The following is a 12,852-nucleotide window of genomic DNA, read 5'->3' as shown; positions in this document are numbered from 1 at the left end:
TTTTTTTTTTTTTCAGCATTTTAACATTCTATCTTTTACTATTGATGCCGCATAGGCGTCCTCAATAGTAAAAACCTGGTCACACTTGTCAAACACTATGTTTGACGAGTGTGACCAACCTGTCAATCACTTTCCAAGCGATGCTTCAAATCGCTTGGAAAGTGCTTGAATATCGCACACGAAAATCGCGAACATAATCGCGGTGAAATCGCGCGGAAAAAAACGCGCGATTTCTGGGAAGGAGTCCGGTTTTTGGTGTGCGTTTTAACACGCACCGTGGGCACATAGCCTTAATGCTCTTTCTCGAAGCGTTGCACCACTTGGCGCGGGAGTAAAGTCCACAATTTTCCCTTTAACTGGAGTGCTGCCTGTTTTTTTTTTCTATTTATATTTTTGCGTTGGACAACCGCATTATTCATGACTATTGCACCCAAAATCTGTGCTGCTAACTGTTATATATATTCGGATTCTGTATATAAAAATGAGTGTGTGTGGGTATCTTGATAGCATAGCCATGCTGACTCCACACAATGAGTGTATGTGTATCACGCCCCGCCCACTCCACATAGCCCTGCCCACTCCACATAGCCCCACCCATTCCACATAGCCACACTCCACACGCAAACGTTTAGCCATCAGCTGTCTTGGCCAACTACTTCATACACAGGCGCACTCAGCCAAACACTTCTGTGTTCCCTGAAAGCCGCTCCAGTATTTTATCCTGCCAAGAACAAAAGGATTGGCAGTATGAAAGCAGACAGGTCCCTATTTCCCCAACATTATCAGTGGAGAGTCTGGAGGCACCAATGCTTATTAGACTATTGGCCAAGCCCCGCGATTTCCACTATTGTGTAAGGGGGACCTTACGTATACTAATTTGGCAGGCCAAACAAGCCTAGTACTGCTGTCACAACCAATTGGTATGATAGTTGGGTATTGGGTTATCAGAATGATCCCGTAACCACGTTGAAGCCACATTCGCTATTAATTATATTACGGCCGAATAACACCATGGATAGTGTCCGCTCAACTCTTAAGCTTGCTGAGTACAGTAGTTTAAAGATAACATTGTGTGTGTGTATTCTATATCGCAGTAATACAGTTTTAAGTTTCCCATATTCATTGTTTGCATAGGTTTTACCTCATACAGAGTGCTGCTGAATGTTTTGGTTTGTATGTATATAGCATGATGGATGTTCTTTGCAAGTGTTGGGCTGTGTTTCAGCAAATGAAGTTGGGGATTTTAGGTCAAGATTAAGGCTATGTGCGCACATTGCGTATTTGCTTGCAGAAATTTCTGCAAGGTTTCTGCATCTCGGCAGAAAAACGCAGTGGAAAATACCCATTTTTTAATGTTTTTTTTGTGTGTTTCTTATGCTTTCAGAGCTAAATAAAGATATACTATTAAAAAAAAATTGATATTGTTTCTGTCACGACACCCGGGTATTACTGCTGTGGGTAGAGCTGCACACAGCAGCAAGGAAGCTGAGCAAAGCACTGGGTAACTAACCAGGTAACAACCGGGACCTGAACCATGTGACCGAGTAGGAGGTGGTCGGGGCGGAGCCAGACGCTTGGGAGCAGAGGAGACAATAAACAGGAGAGTAGTCAAGCAAGCTAAAATCAGAACCAAGAGATCACGAGGTACCAATGGGGTGAGACAAGGGATTGTCAGAAGGGAAGCCAGAGGTCAAAAAGCCAGAACGAGTAGTGCGTTACAATAGGGACAAACCGTAACAGAGTAACAATAGCCAAGCCAGAAGGTCAAGCCTAAGAAGACAATAGTACCAGAATGTGAGACAGAGAACAGAGAGAGCGGACAGACAAGGTCATACACGGGAGGCAATCAAGCAATGCAGTATACACGCACACCAGAGGGTCAGACACACAGTGCGAACAACAGTATAACTTATGGGGAATCCTAGTCTGGAGTGAGTATAAACACCCCTCCAAGATCCAAAGGGAGGTCAGCAAAATAAAGCCTGAGAGAACAGGACATTAACCATGTCCTAACCATGACAGTGTCCCCCCCCCCCCCCTTAACAAGGAGCCACTGGACCCCCAGGCTTCTCTGTATCTAGCATGAACAGCCCGCACCAGTCGATCAGCGTGCACAGAACTGGCCGGAACCCATGACTATCCTCAATGGAAAATTCCTTCCAGTGGATTAGGTACTGAAGCCCCCAGGGCACCCACCATGAATCAATGATGCGCCCTACCTCTACTCCAGCTGACCCTCTACCTTTGGATCGGAGACCCCGTGGCGCGACACGGGGTCCCGATCGCTGCCATGGTAACTCGATGTCGTCATAACGACATCCGGGTTACCAGAGCAAAGAAACTTCCTGTCATGCGCAGTGCATGATCAGGAAGACTCTCAGGTCAGAGTGCAACACTGACCGTTTCTAAAAATTTAAAATAATTGTAAAATTTTTTAAAAAATAGAATAATTATTGATTTATCACTAAATATTTGAATGAAAACATTTTTTTAATAAAAGTACACATTTGGTATCGCCACGTCCGTAATGACCCAACCTATATAACTTTCCCGATAGTTAACTCCTTAAGTGAACACCATAAAAAAGGCAAAAAACAAATGCTTTATCATACCGCCAGATAAAAAGTGGAATAACTCGCGATCAAAAAGACAGATATAAATAAACTTGGAACCGCTGAAAACGTCATCTTGAAAACATTAGTTATGCCCCATTTATATAATTCTTTCACATCATTGTCGGATGGCTGCTCGTTGTTCATCATTCTCGTAATTATTTTTATATAGTATATTGCCAAAACTACTCTGGTGTATCTCAAGATCCTGTGGCGGAGCTGTCCTTGACGGGTATGCAGATTGCGTATATGAAGAAGTGTCTAAGTAAAATCATCAGGACAACAATAACAACTCCTTATTTATTGCATGAGATATTTATTTATGCAAGTTTTGCACATAGGTTCTCAAATATTTGCATGGTAATGATGCAAATTGCGTATATATATATATATATATATATATATATATATATATATATATATACACACACACACACAGTGGGGCAAAAAAGTATTTAGTCAGTCAGCAATAGTGCAAGTTCCACCACTTAAAAAGATGAGAGGCGTCTGTAATTTACATCATAGGTAGACCTCAACTATGGGAGACAAACTGAGAAAAAAAAATCCAGAAAATCACATTGTCTGTTTTTTTTTTCATTTTATTTGCATATTATGGTGGAAAATAAGTATTTGGTCAGAAACAAGCAATCAAGATTTCTGGCTCTCACAGACCTGTAACTTCTTCTTTAAGAGTCTCCTTTTTCCTCCACTCATTACCTGTAGTAATGGCGCCTGTTTAAACTTGTTATCAGTATAAAAAGACACCTGTGCACACCCTCAAACAGTCTGACTCCAAACTCCACTATGGTGAAGACCAAAGAGCTGTCAAAGGACACCAGAAACAAAATTGTAGCCCTGCACCAGGCTGGGAAGACTGAATCTGCAATAGCCAACCTGCTTGGAGTGAAGAAATCAACTGTGGGAGCAATAATTAGAAAATGGAAGACATACAAGACCACTGATAATCTCCCTCGATCTGGTGCTCCACGCAAAATCCCACCCCGTGGGGTCAGAATGATCACAAGAACGGTGAGCAAAAATCCCAGAACCACGCGGGGGGACCTAGTGAATGAACTGCAGAGAGCTGGGACCAATGTAACAAGGCCTACCATAAGTAACACACTACGCCACCATGGACTCAGATCCTGCAGTGCCAGACGTGTCCCACTGCTTAAGCCTGTACATGTCCGGGCTCGTCTGAAGTTTGCTAGAGAGCATTTGGATGATCCAGAGGAGTTTTGGGAGAATGTCCTATGGTCTGATGAAACCAAACTGGAACTGTTTGGTAGAAACACAACTTGTCGTGTTTGGAGGAAAAAGAATACTGAGTTGCATCCATCAAACACCATACCTACTGTAAAGCATGGTGGTGGAAACATCATGCTTTGGGGCTGTTTCTCTGCAAAGGGGCCAGGACGACTGATCCGGGTACATGAAAGAATGAATGGGGCCATGTATCGTGAGATTTTGAGTGCAAACCTCCTTCCATCAGCAAGGGCATTGATGATGAAACGTGGCTGGGTCTTTCAACATGACAATGATCCAAAGCACACCGCCAGGGCAACGAAGGAGTGGCTTCGTAAGAAGCATTTCAAGGTCCTGGAGTGGCCTTTTTTTTCTCAGTTTGTCTCCCATAGTTGAGGTCTACCTATGATGTAAATTACAGACGCCTATCATCTTTTTAAGTGGTGGAACTTGCACTATTGCTGACTGACTAAATACTTTTTTACCCCACTGTGTGTATATATATATATATATATATACACTCACTGGCCACTTTATTAGGTACACCTGTCCAACTGTGTGTTAAGACTTAATTTGTAATCAGCCAATCACATGGCGGCAACTCAGTGCATTTAGGCATGTAGACATGGTCAAGACAATCTCCTGCAGTTCAAACCGAGCATCAGTATGGGGAAGAAAGGTGATTTGAGTGCCTTTGAACGTGGCATGATTGTTGGTGCCAGAAGGGCTGGTCTGAGAATTTCAGAAACTGCTGATCTACTGGGATTTTCACGCACAACCATCTCTAGGGTTTACAGAGAATGGTCCGAAAAAGAAAAAAAATCCAGTGAGCGGCAGTTCTGTGGCCGGAAATGCCATGTTGATGCCAGAGGTCAAAGGAGAATGGGCAGACTGGTTCGAGCTGATAGAAAGGCAACAGTGACTCAAATTGCCACCCGTTACAACCAAGGTAGGCAGAAGAGCATCTCTGAACGCACAGTGCGTCGAACTTTGAGGCAGATGGGCTACAGCAGCAGAAGACCACACTGGGTACCACTCCTCTCAGCTAAGAACAGGAAACTGAGGCTAGAATTTGCACAAGCTCATCGAAATTGGACAGTAGAAGATTGGAAAAACGTTGCCTGGTCTGATGAGTCTCGATTTCTGCTGCGACATTCGGATGGTAGGGTCAGAATTTGGCGTAAACAACATGAAAGCATGGATCCATCCTGCCTTGTATCAACGGTTCAGGCTGGTGGTGGTGGTGTCATGGTGTGGGGAATTTTTTCTGGGCACTCTTTGGGCCCCTTGGTACCAATTGAGCATCGTTGCAACGCCACAGCCTACCTGAGTATTGTTGCTGACCATGTCCATCCCTTTATGACCACAATGTACCCAACATCTGATGGCTACTTTCAGCAGGATAATGCGCCATGTCATAAAGCTCGAATCATCTCAGATTGGTTTCTTGAACATGACAATGAGTTTACTGTACTCAAATGGCCTCCTCAGTCACCAGATCTCAATCCAATAGAGCATCTTTGGGATGTGGTGGAATGGGAGATTCGCATCAGGGATGTGCAGCCGACAAATCTGCGCCAACTGTGTGATGCCATCATGTCAATATGGTCCAAAATCTCTGAGGAATGCTTCCAGCACCTTGTTGAATCTCTGCCACGAAGAATTGAGGAAGTTCTGAAGGCAAAAGGGGGTCCAACCCCTTACTAGCATGGTGTACCTAATAAAGTGGCCAGTGAGTGTATATATATATATATATATATATATATATATATATATATAATATTATTGTCTGGAATAATTGACAGTAATTGACAAATTTACGAGATCTGCCATGCGCCCAAACGGTGGTTTACCTGCATGTATGGGGGTATCGGTGTACTCGGGAGAAATTGCACAACAACTTTTGGGGTCCAATTTCTTTTGTTACCCTTGGTTAAAATAAAAAAAAAAAAATTGATCTGAAGTAAATTTTTTGTGAAAAATAAGTTAAATGTTAATTTTTTTTTAAACATTTCAAAAATTCCTGTGAAGCACCTGATGGGTTAATAAACTTCTTGAATGTGGTTTTGCGCACCTTGAGGTGTTCAGTTTTTAGAAAGGTGTCACTTTGGGTATTTTCCATCATATAGACCCTCAAAGTGACTTCACATGTGATGTGGTCCCTAAAAAAAGTGTTGTAAAAATGAGAAATTGCTGTTTAACTTTTAACCCTTATAACTTCCTAACGAAAAAAACTTTTGGTTCAAAAATTGTGCTGATGTAAAGCAAACATGTTGGAAATGTTATCTATTAAGTATTTTATGTGACATATCTCTGTGATTTAAGGGCATGAAAATTCAAATTTGGAATATATTTGCAAAATTTTCTAAATTTTTCACAAATTTCCGTTTTTTTCACAAATTATTGCAAGTTAGATCACCGGGATCCATGGAAGCAATCCAGAGTTATTCCCTCATAAAGGGACAGCGGTCAGAATTGTAAAAATTCGCCCGGTCATTAACATGCAAACCACCCTTGGGGTAAAGAGGTTAATTAGCATATGCAACACTGTAGTATTAAATTAAATTTTCAAACACTGCAAAGTTAGTAAGCCCCATGAAGCATCTTGTCGGATTAAAGAAATCCCCATGCATACTGTTACATTAGCAGTTGAGGACACTCGGGAACTGTTTTTAAATGGGGCAGAGCAGAATAAACTCTTGTGACAGATTCTTTACAACTACTACTACTGTTTTTTCCTTGGTGCTTTTCCCTAGACGAACCATGTATTGCTTTTTGAAGTTTATTAGAGAGAGAATTGAAAAGAACATCTAAAACTTAACACAATCCGTAAAAATGGAGTGAAAGCAAGCTGAACTAGTGTTTTGTTCTGCCTCCTCCAGCTGTAACATTTTTGCTAAAGAAGGCATTTTTTTCTTGTACCATTTGTGACTTGGCAGGAAGTCTTATTCATAATCCTACAGTTCTTTGATTAGCATGGGGTTTTCTGCACTTTGAATGTCATAGTTCAGCTTTTCTTGAGTACAGCTTTGTTTTTATGAACTCTGTTCAAGAAAAGGCAAATTAAATTGGGTAAATTCTATTTTTGAAACAAAAATGCCAGCATATATTGAAAAGTTATTTTTGTTATTTTATTCACTTTATTTTAAAATACAGCAGTATTTTAGTATGGGACGTGCGGGAACAGTGTTAGTAGAACACACAGGGTTAGGAGGAGCAGCTTTTTTCTTATTTGTTCCGTCTGTGGTTATTTGTTACAGTTTATAGCTGGGTTTATAATTTTATAGGTTTTCCAGTTTAAATAACGAGAAATCATTTAATAATGAAGTTATACAACTCTAATTCATGTGCAGAACAAGGCAGTCAAAATTGTATTTAAATGTAAAATTGGTGGAGGAGAAAAGGTGGAAAATGTAGAATGGTGAGGGTCATCCAGAAAGAGAAGCAAGGGAAAAACCCGTATATACTCGTGTATGAGCCGAGTTTTTCAGCACATTTTTTGGTGCTAAAAATGCTCCCCTCTGCTTATACACAAGTCAGTTGTCTCAGAAAGCCAGTGGGGGAGCAGCAGGTGACAGAGGCAGGAGCCGTCGGCTGTGGCTAAAGCCTGTGCCACTGCTAAAGAGAAATGAATATTCATTTCTCATAGCACGCACAGTGACACCCGCAGCCGCCGGCTTCCAGAAGACATCCTACTCGCCCTTGCAGCATCTCGTTGGTTCCGGCTTCCAGCAGCTCTTCCTGCCGAACGATCACGTGGCCCCGCTCATTAAGGTAATGAATATGCATGCATCTCCACTCCCATAGGTGTGGTGGGAATATTCATTACCTTTATCAGCGGGGCAATGTGATCCCTCTTCAGGAAGAGCTGCTGGAAGCTGGAACGAGATGCTGCGAGGGCATGGTTGAGGGCGAGTAGGATGTTTTTTTTTTTTTTTTGTAATAGGAAGCATGCATACAACAACAGGAAGGGGGGAGCCATGCATACCAGGACAGCAACAGGGGCAGCAATGCATACCAGGACAGGAGGGGGGAGCCATGCATACCAGGACAGGGGCAGCAATGCATACCAGGACAGGAGGGGGGAGCCATGCATACCAGGACAGCGACACGGGTGGCAATGCATACCAGGACGGGAGGGGGGAGCCATGCATACCAGGACAGCGACATGGGGAGCCATGCATACAAGGATAGGGACGAGGGAGCCACGTATACCAGGATAGGGATGAGGGGACAATGTATACCCGGCTTATACTTGAGTTGGCTTATACTCAGGTATATACGGTATACTAAATGAGGAGTAGGGCAGGAAGGTACAAACCCTATTAGTCTCTTCTGCTCTCAATGAGCCCAAGCCATGGCCCAAAATGAAGCAAATCACTAGACCCCAATATATCTTTATACCCTGCAGTGTCGTTGAAGACAATTCGGTAATGTCAGGAACAGAGAACTGTGCTGTGACTGATATTTAGGAAATAAGATCCTCTATACTTTGTAGGTCTTCAATTTTGTGAAAGCAGAGATTGAGAGAGCAACAATGTGGCCGCCTTCTCAGTTCCAGGATGCAGGCAGCGTTATCAAGGAGTGTTACAATTAAAGCCTGGTAGGATTTCATAGGTACGTCACTATTATAAAGCAGGAAAATGCCATGGAAGAATACTAATGAATGGTCTGTAAAAGAGGAGGTTATCATCTAATGGGTGATAGGAAGTTGGAACAAATAATTCCAGAAGATGCCAAAAGTTGTATATCGTCCTGTTTATTTTAGGATGGACTTTGTACCATTTGGAAAGTAATTTACCTGTAGCTCCCTCTTCTGGCAATCTAGATATGGAGCAGTCATACAAAAGAGGTTTTAATCTCTACATGTAAATAAGAATATTTCCATTCATTGAAAATATACAGAGGTTTTGAAAACAGACATATTGTCGTTGCTATAAAATTATTAAATTTTTCCACACCACAGACAATATCGTATGCTGCTACAACATGTATGATCACTATGACGATTTTGATATCTTTTGGACAAATACAGAAGCAGATAAAGTTCAGCATCCGTACTTCTCAATAGTCCTCTTTTGATTACACAATCCGCCAAACAGGCCGCAAAGGGGAAGGCGGCAATTCTTAGGCAAGCCCAAATTGGGCATTTTTACAAGCAGTCCTGTAATGTGGCTTACATGTCCCTGTACACACAGACCAAAAGTGAGTAGTGGAGTAAGGAATGCTTATTTTACATTATTATAAGCCTTTGCCCTAGTTTGATCCAATTTCAGACAACCCCATTAACCTTGATCAGTGGGTGTATTTGATTTTAGGGGCTGCAAGTCAATGCAAGTTTTATAAAAGATTTTTTTCCCTGTAGCACGACGGTATTGGAATCATATGTCCTGTGTATTCCCATAAATAAATGATCCCTCTGGACTTGGAATCACTCCTCTCTATCTGGAGTGTTTGCATCACCTTGGTAATGCTGGGCACATGGCTTAATTCCTTAGACGCTCCTGACTAGCAGTATTCACTGCCGAATCTTATTTTTCCCACTTTATTCCATGAAAAATATCACTGTTTTGTCAAATGTGCTATGTGTGTTCATTAGTGAGAACAAAGCTTTCGGTTTCTTTTTTTTTTTTTTTTTTTACATGAGAAGGGTTGGAAGGATTTTGTGTTTATACATTAATCTATTTCATAAACAGTTTCCTTAAATTAAAGCAGAAAGGGCCAACCCCTTTATTACTAACTGCTCTATGGCTACTTTCACACTTGCGTTAGGAGGCGCAGCGCACGGCTGCCGTGCAGCTCCGCCCCCTCCGGTCAGCTCCTCCTATGGGCGCATGACGCTGCATGCGACCTGCTTGTACCCTGTCTTTAGCATTGGGTACGCAGGCCGTGCGCTGGTATGCTTTTGCCGGCGCTTGTGCCCTTTTGACGGTGCGCCGAGCGCACCAAAATGCAACACGGTGCGTTTGGTGCACGTGGGCGCACCGTCAAAAGGGTGCATGTGCCGGAAAAAGCTTACCAGCGCACGACCTGCGTACCCAATGCTAAAGATAAGGTACACGCAGGTTGCATGCAGCGTCATGCGCCCATAGGAGGAGCTGACCGGAGGGGGCGCGGCAGGGGGTGGGGCTGCACGGCGGCCGTGCACTGCGCCTCCTAACCCAAGTGTGAAAGTAGCCCAAGATGTTTGGTTTATAAAGTGCTAACATTGATTCTCATTCTTGTTGCAGATATTGCCGTGGTAGAAATGACAGATGCTTTTCGCCAGCCTTCACTGTTTTACCACCTCGGTGTTAGAGAAAGTTTTAGCATGGCCAATAATATCATCCTATATTGTGATACAAACACTGAAACTCTGCAGTCTCTTAAGGTAAGAAAAAGCTAATTATATGTGTTCCGACAGTACAAGACTAAGAAAATATCATTTCTTTTGCATAAATTAGGTTTAGTTCACATCACGATTTTCAGGTGCGTCTACAACATATATTTGAAGTATTTTCCCAGCGTATACTTTAAGGGAATGTTCACACAGAGTTTTCTTCTAGGCCCTTTTGGAGCAGTTCTGCTCAGAAAATAAGCCTGAAAAAAGTCACAAAATAAAACGCTAAGAAGACTCTTCCTGTACATTTTTATTGAAAGACTATTTGAAGAGCTCGGCGTTGCCCTGGCATAGTAACTAACTATGGTTAGTTATAGCAAATTATGATATATACAGTCATGGCCAAAAGTTTTGAGAATGACACAAATATTAATTTTTACAAAGTCTACTGCTTCATTTTTTCTAATGGCAATTTGCATATACTCCAGAATGTTATAAAGAGTGATCAGCTTAACAGCAATTACTTGCAAAGTCAATATTTGCCTAGAAAATGAACTTTATCCCCCAAAACACATTTCAACATCATTGCAGCCCTGCCTTAAAAGGACCAGCTAACATCGTTTCAGTGATTGCTCCATTAACACAGGTGTGGGTGTTGATGAGGACAGGGCTGGAAATCAATCTGTCATGATTAAGTAAGAATGACACCACTGGACACTTTAAAAGGAGGCTGGTGCTTGGCATCATTGTTTCTCTTCTGTTAACCATGGTTATCTCTAAAGAAACACGTGCAGTCATCAATTGCACTGCACAAAAATGGCCTAACAGGGAAGAGTATCGCAGCTAGAAAGATTGCACTTCAGTCAACAATCTATCGCATCATCAAGAACTTCAAGGAGAGAGGTTCCCTTGTTGCCAAAAAGGCTCCAGGGCGCCCAAGAAAGACCAAGCGCCAGGACCGTCTCTTAAAAGTGTTTCAGCTGCGGGATCGGGCTACCAGCAGTGCAGAGCTTGCTCAGGAATGGCAGCAGGCAGGTGTGAGTGCATCTGCACGCACTGTGAGGCGGAGACTCTTGGAGCAAGGCCTGGTCTCGAGGGCAGCAAAGAAGCCACTTCTCTCCAGGAAAAACATCATGGACAGACTGATATTCTGCAAGAGGTACAGGGAGTCGACTGCTGAGGACTGGTGTAAAGTCATTTTCTCTGATGAATCCCCTTTTCGATTGTTTGGGACATCTGGAAAACGGCTTATTCGGAGAAGACCAGGTGAGTGCTACCACCAGTCTTGTCTCGTGCCAACTGTCAAGCATCCTGAAACCATTCATGTGTGGGGTTGCTTCTCAGCCAAGGGAATGGGCTCTCTCTCAGTCTTGCCTAAAAACACAGCCATGAATAAAGAATGGTACCAGAATGTCCTCCAAGAGCAACTTCTCCCAACCGTCCAAGAGCAGTTTGGCGATCAACAATGCCTTTTTCAACATGATGGAGCACCTTGCCATAAAGCAAAGGTGATAACTAAATGGCTCAGGGAACAAAACATTGAGATTTTCGGACCATGGTCTGGAAACTCCCCAGATCTTAATCCCATTGAGAACTTGTGGTCAATCATCAAGAGACGGGTGGACAAACAAAAACCTTCAAATTCAGACAAAATAAAAGCATTGATTTTGCAAGAATGGACTGCTATCAGTCAGGATTTGATCCAGAAGTTGATTGAGAGCATGCCATGGAGAATTGCTGAGGTCCTGAAGAAGAAGGGTCAACACTGCAAATATTGACTTGCTGCATTAACTCATTCTGTCAATATAACCTTTTGCTACTCATAATATGATTGCAATTATATTTCTGTATGTGATAAAAACATCTGACAAACACACATAAAAACCAGAGGCCAGCAGATCATGTGAAAATATAATATTTGTCATTCTCAAAACTTTTGGCCATGACTGTATATACTGTATGTATGTGTGTGTGTGTGTGTGTGTGTGTATGTATAATATATATATATATATATATATATATATATATATATATAAATCTGATTGTAGAGCCCCGCCTACTCCGCATAGCCACATTCACTATAATATCGCACATCATCCCGTCAGCCAGAGCCACCAGACTACTACCCCTAATATCCCACATCATCCTGTCAGCCTGGGGTCAGAACCTAAGTGCTGATTGGAAAGGTCCTAACATCCATACTGGGGATCCCTTTAAGAGAGGCCTGGGGTCAGAAGCAAAGCGCTGGATGGATCTGCCCTGACTTCCATACCAATGATCCTTTTAATAGAAGCCTGTGGTCAGAATCATAGCGCTGAGAGATTTGCCCTAACTTACATACCGAAGATCCCTTTAAGAGGGAAGATGTTCCTATGGGATGGAGGATGTGTGATGGGTATATGGGCATGGGAGGGGGGATTTATTTCTGTCATGTGCTCTCTGCTCCTTTCTGGAGGGCAGACAATGGCTGGGAGCTTATGGTCCTGGGGATGCTAGATTTCTCCCACCCAGTCAGTGACTGCTGAGGTGTTGTGGAGTGGGAAAACTTGCTCATAGCAACCAATCACAGCTCAGCTTCTTTTAAACTGCTCTGGTGAAATGAACGATGCTTCGTGATTGGTTGGTGATACACACATACATTCAATTATATATGAGCGGCTCATTACATATGCACAT

General features: G+C 42.6%; 1 protein-coding gene across 2 annotated transcripts in view; it reads left to right on the top strand.

The window, feature by feature from the left end:
- The window catches only part of MAP3K5 (mitogen-activated protein kinase kinase kinase 5), a 339,184-nt gene that overhangs the window by 82,387 nt on the left and 243,945 nt on the right, over positions 1-12,852 (top strand). For both annotated transcript variants that reach the window (XM_073575888.1, XM_073575887.1), the window contains exon 2: positions 10,088-10,227. In XM_073575888.1, coding sequence (XP_073431989.1) covers positions 10,088-10,227 — 140 coding nt within the window. The remainder of the gene's footprint in view (positions 1-10,087; positions 10,228-12,852) is intronic.

The sequence above is a fragment of the Dendrobates tinctorius genome, unplaced genomic scaffold (assembly GCF_039654945.1).
Source record: "Dendrobates tinctorius isolate UK_male_01 unplaced genomic scaffold, ASM3965494v1 ptg000046l, whole genome shotgun sequence".
NCBI classification, from domain to species: domain Eukaryota; kingdom Metazoa; phylum Chordata; class Amphibia; order Anura; family Dendrobatidae; genus Dendrobates; species Dendrobates tinctorius.
This window is presented reverse-complemented; position numbering and strand designations above follow the sequence as displayed.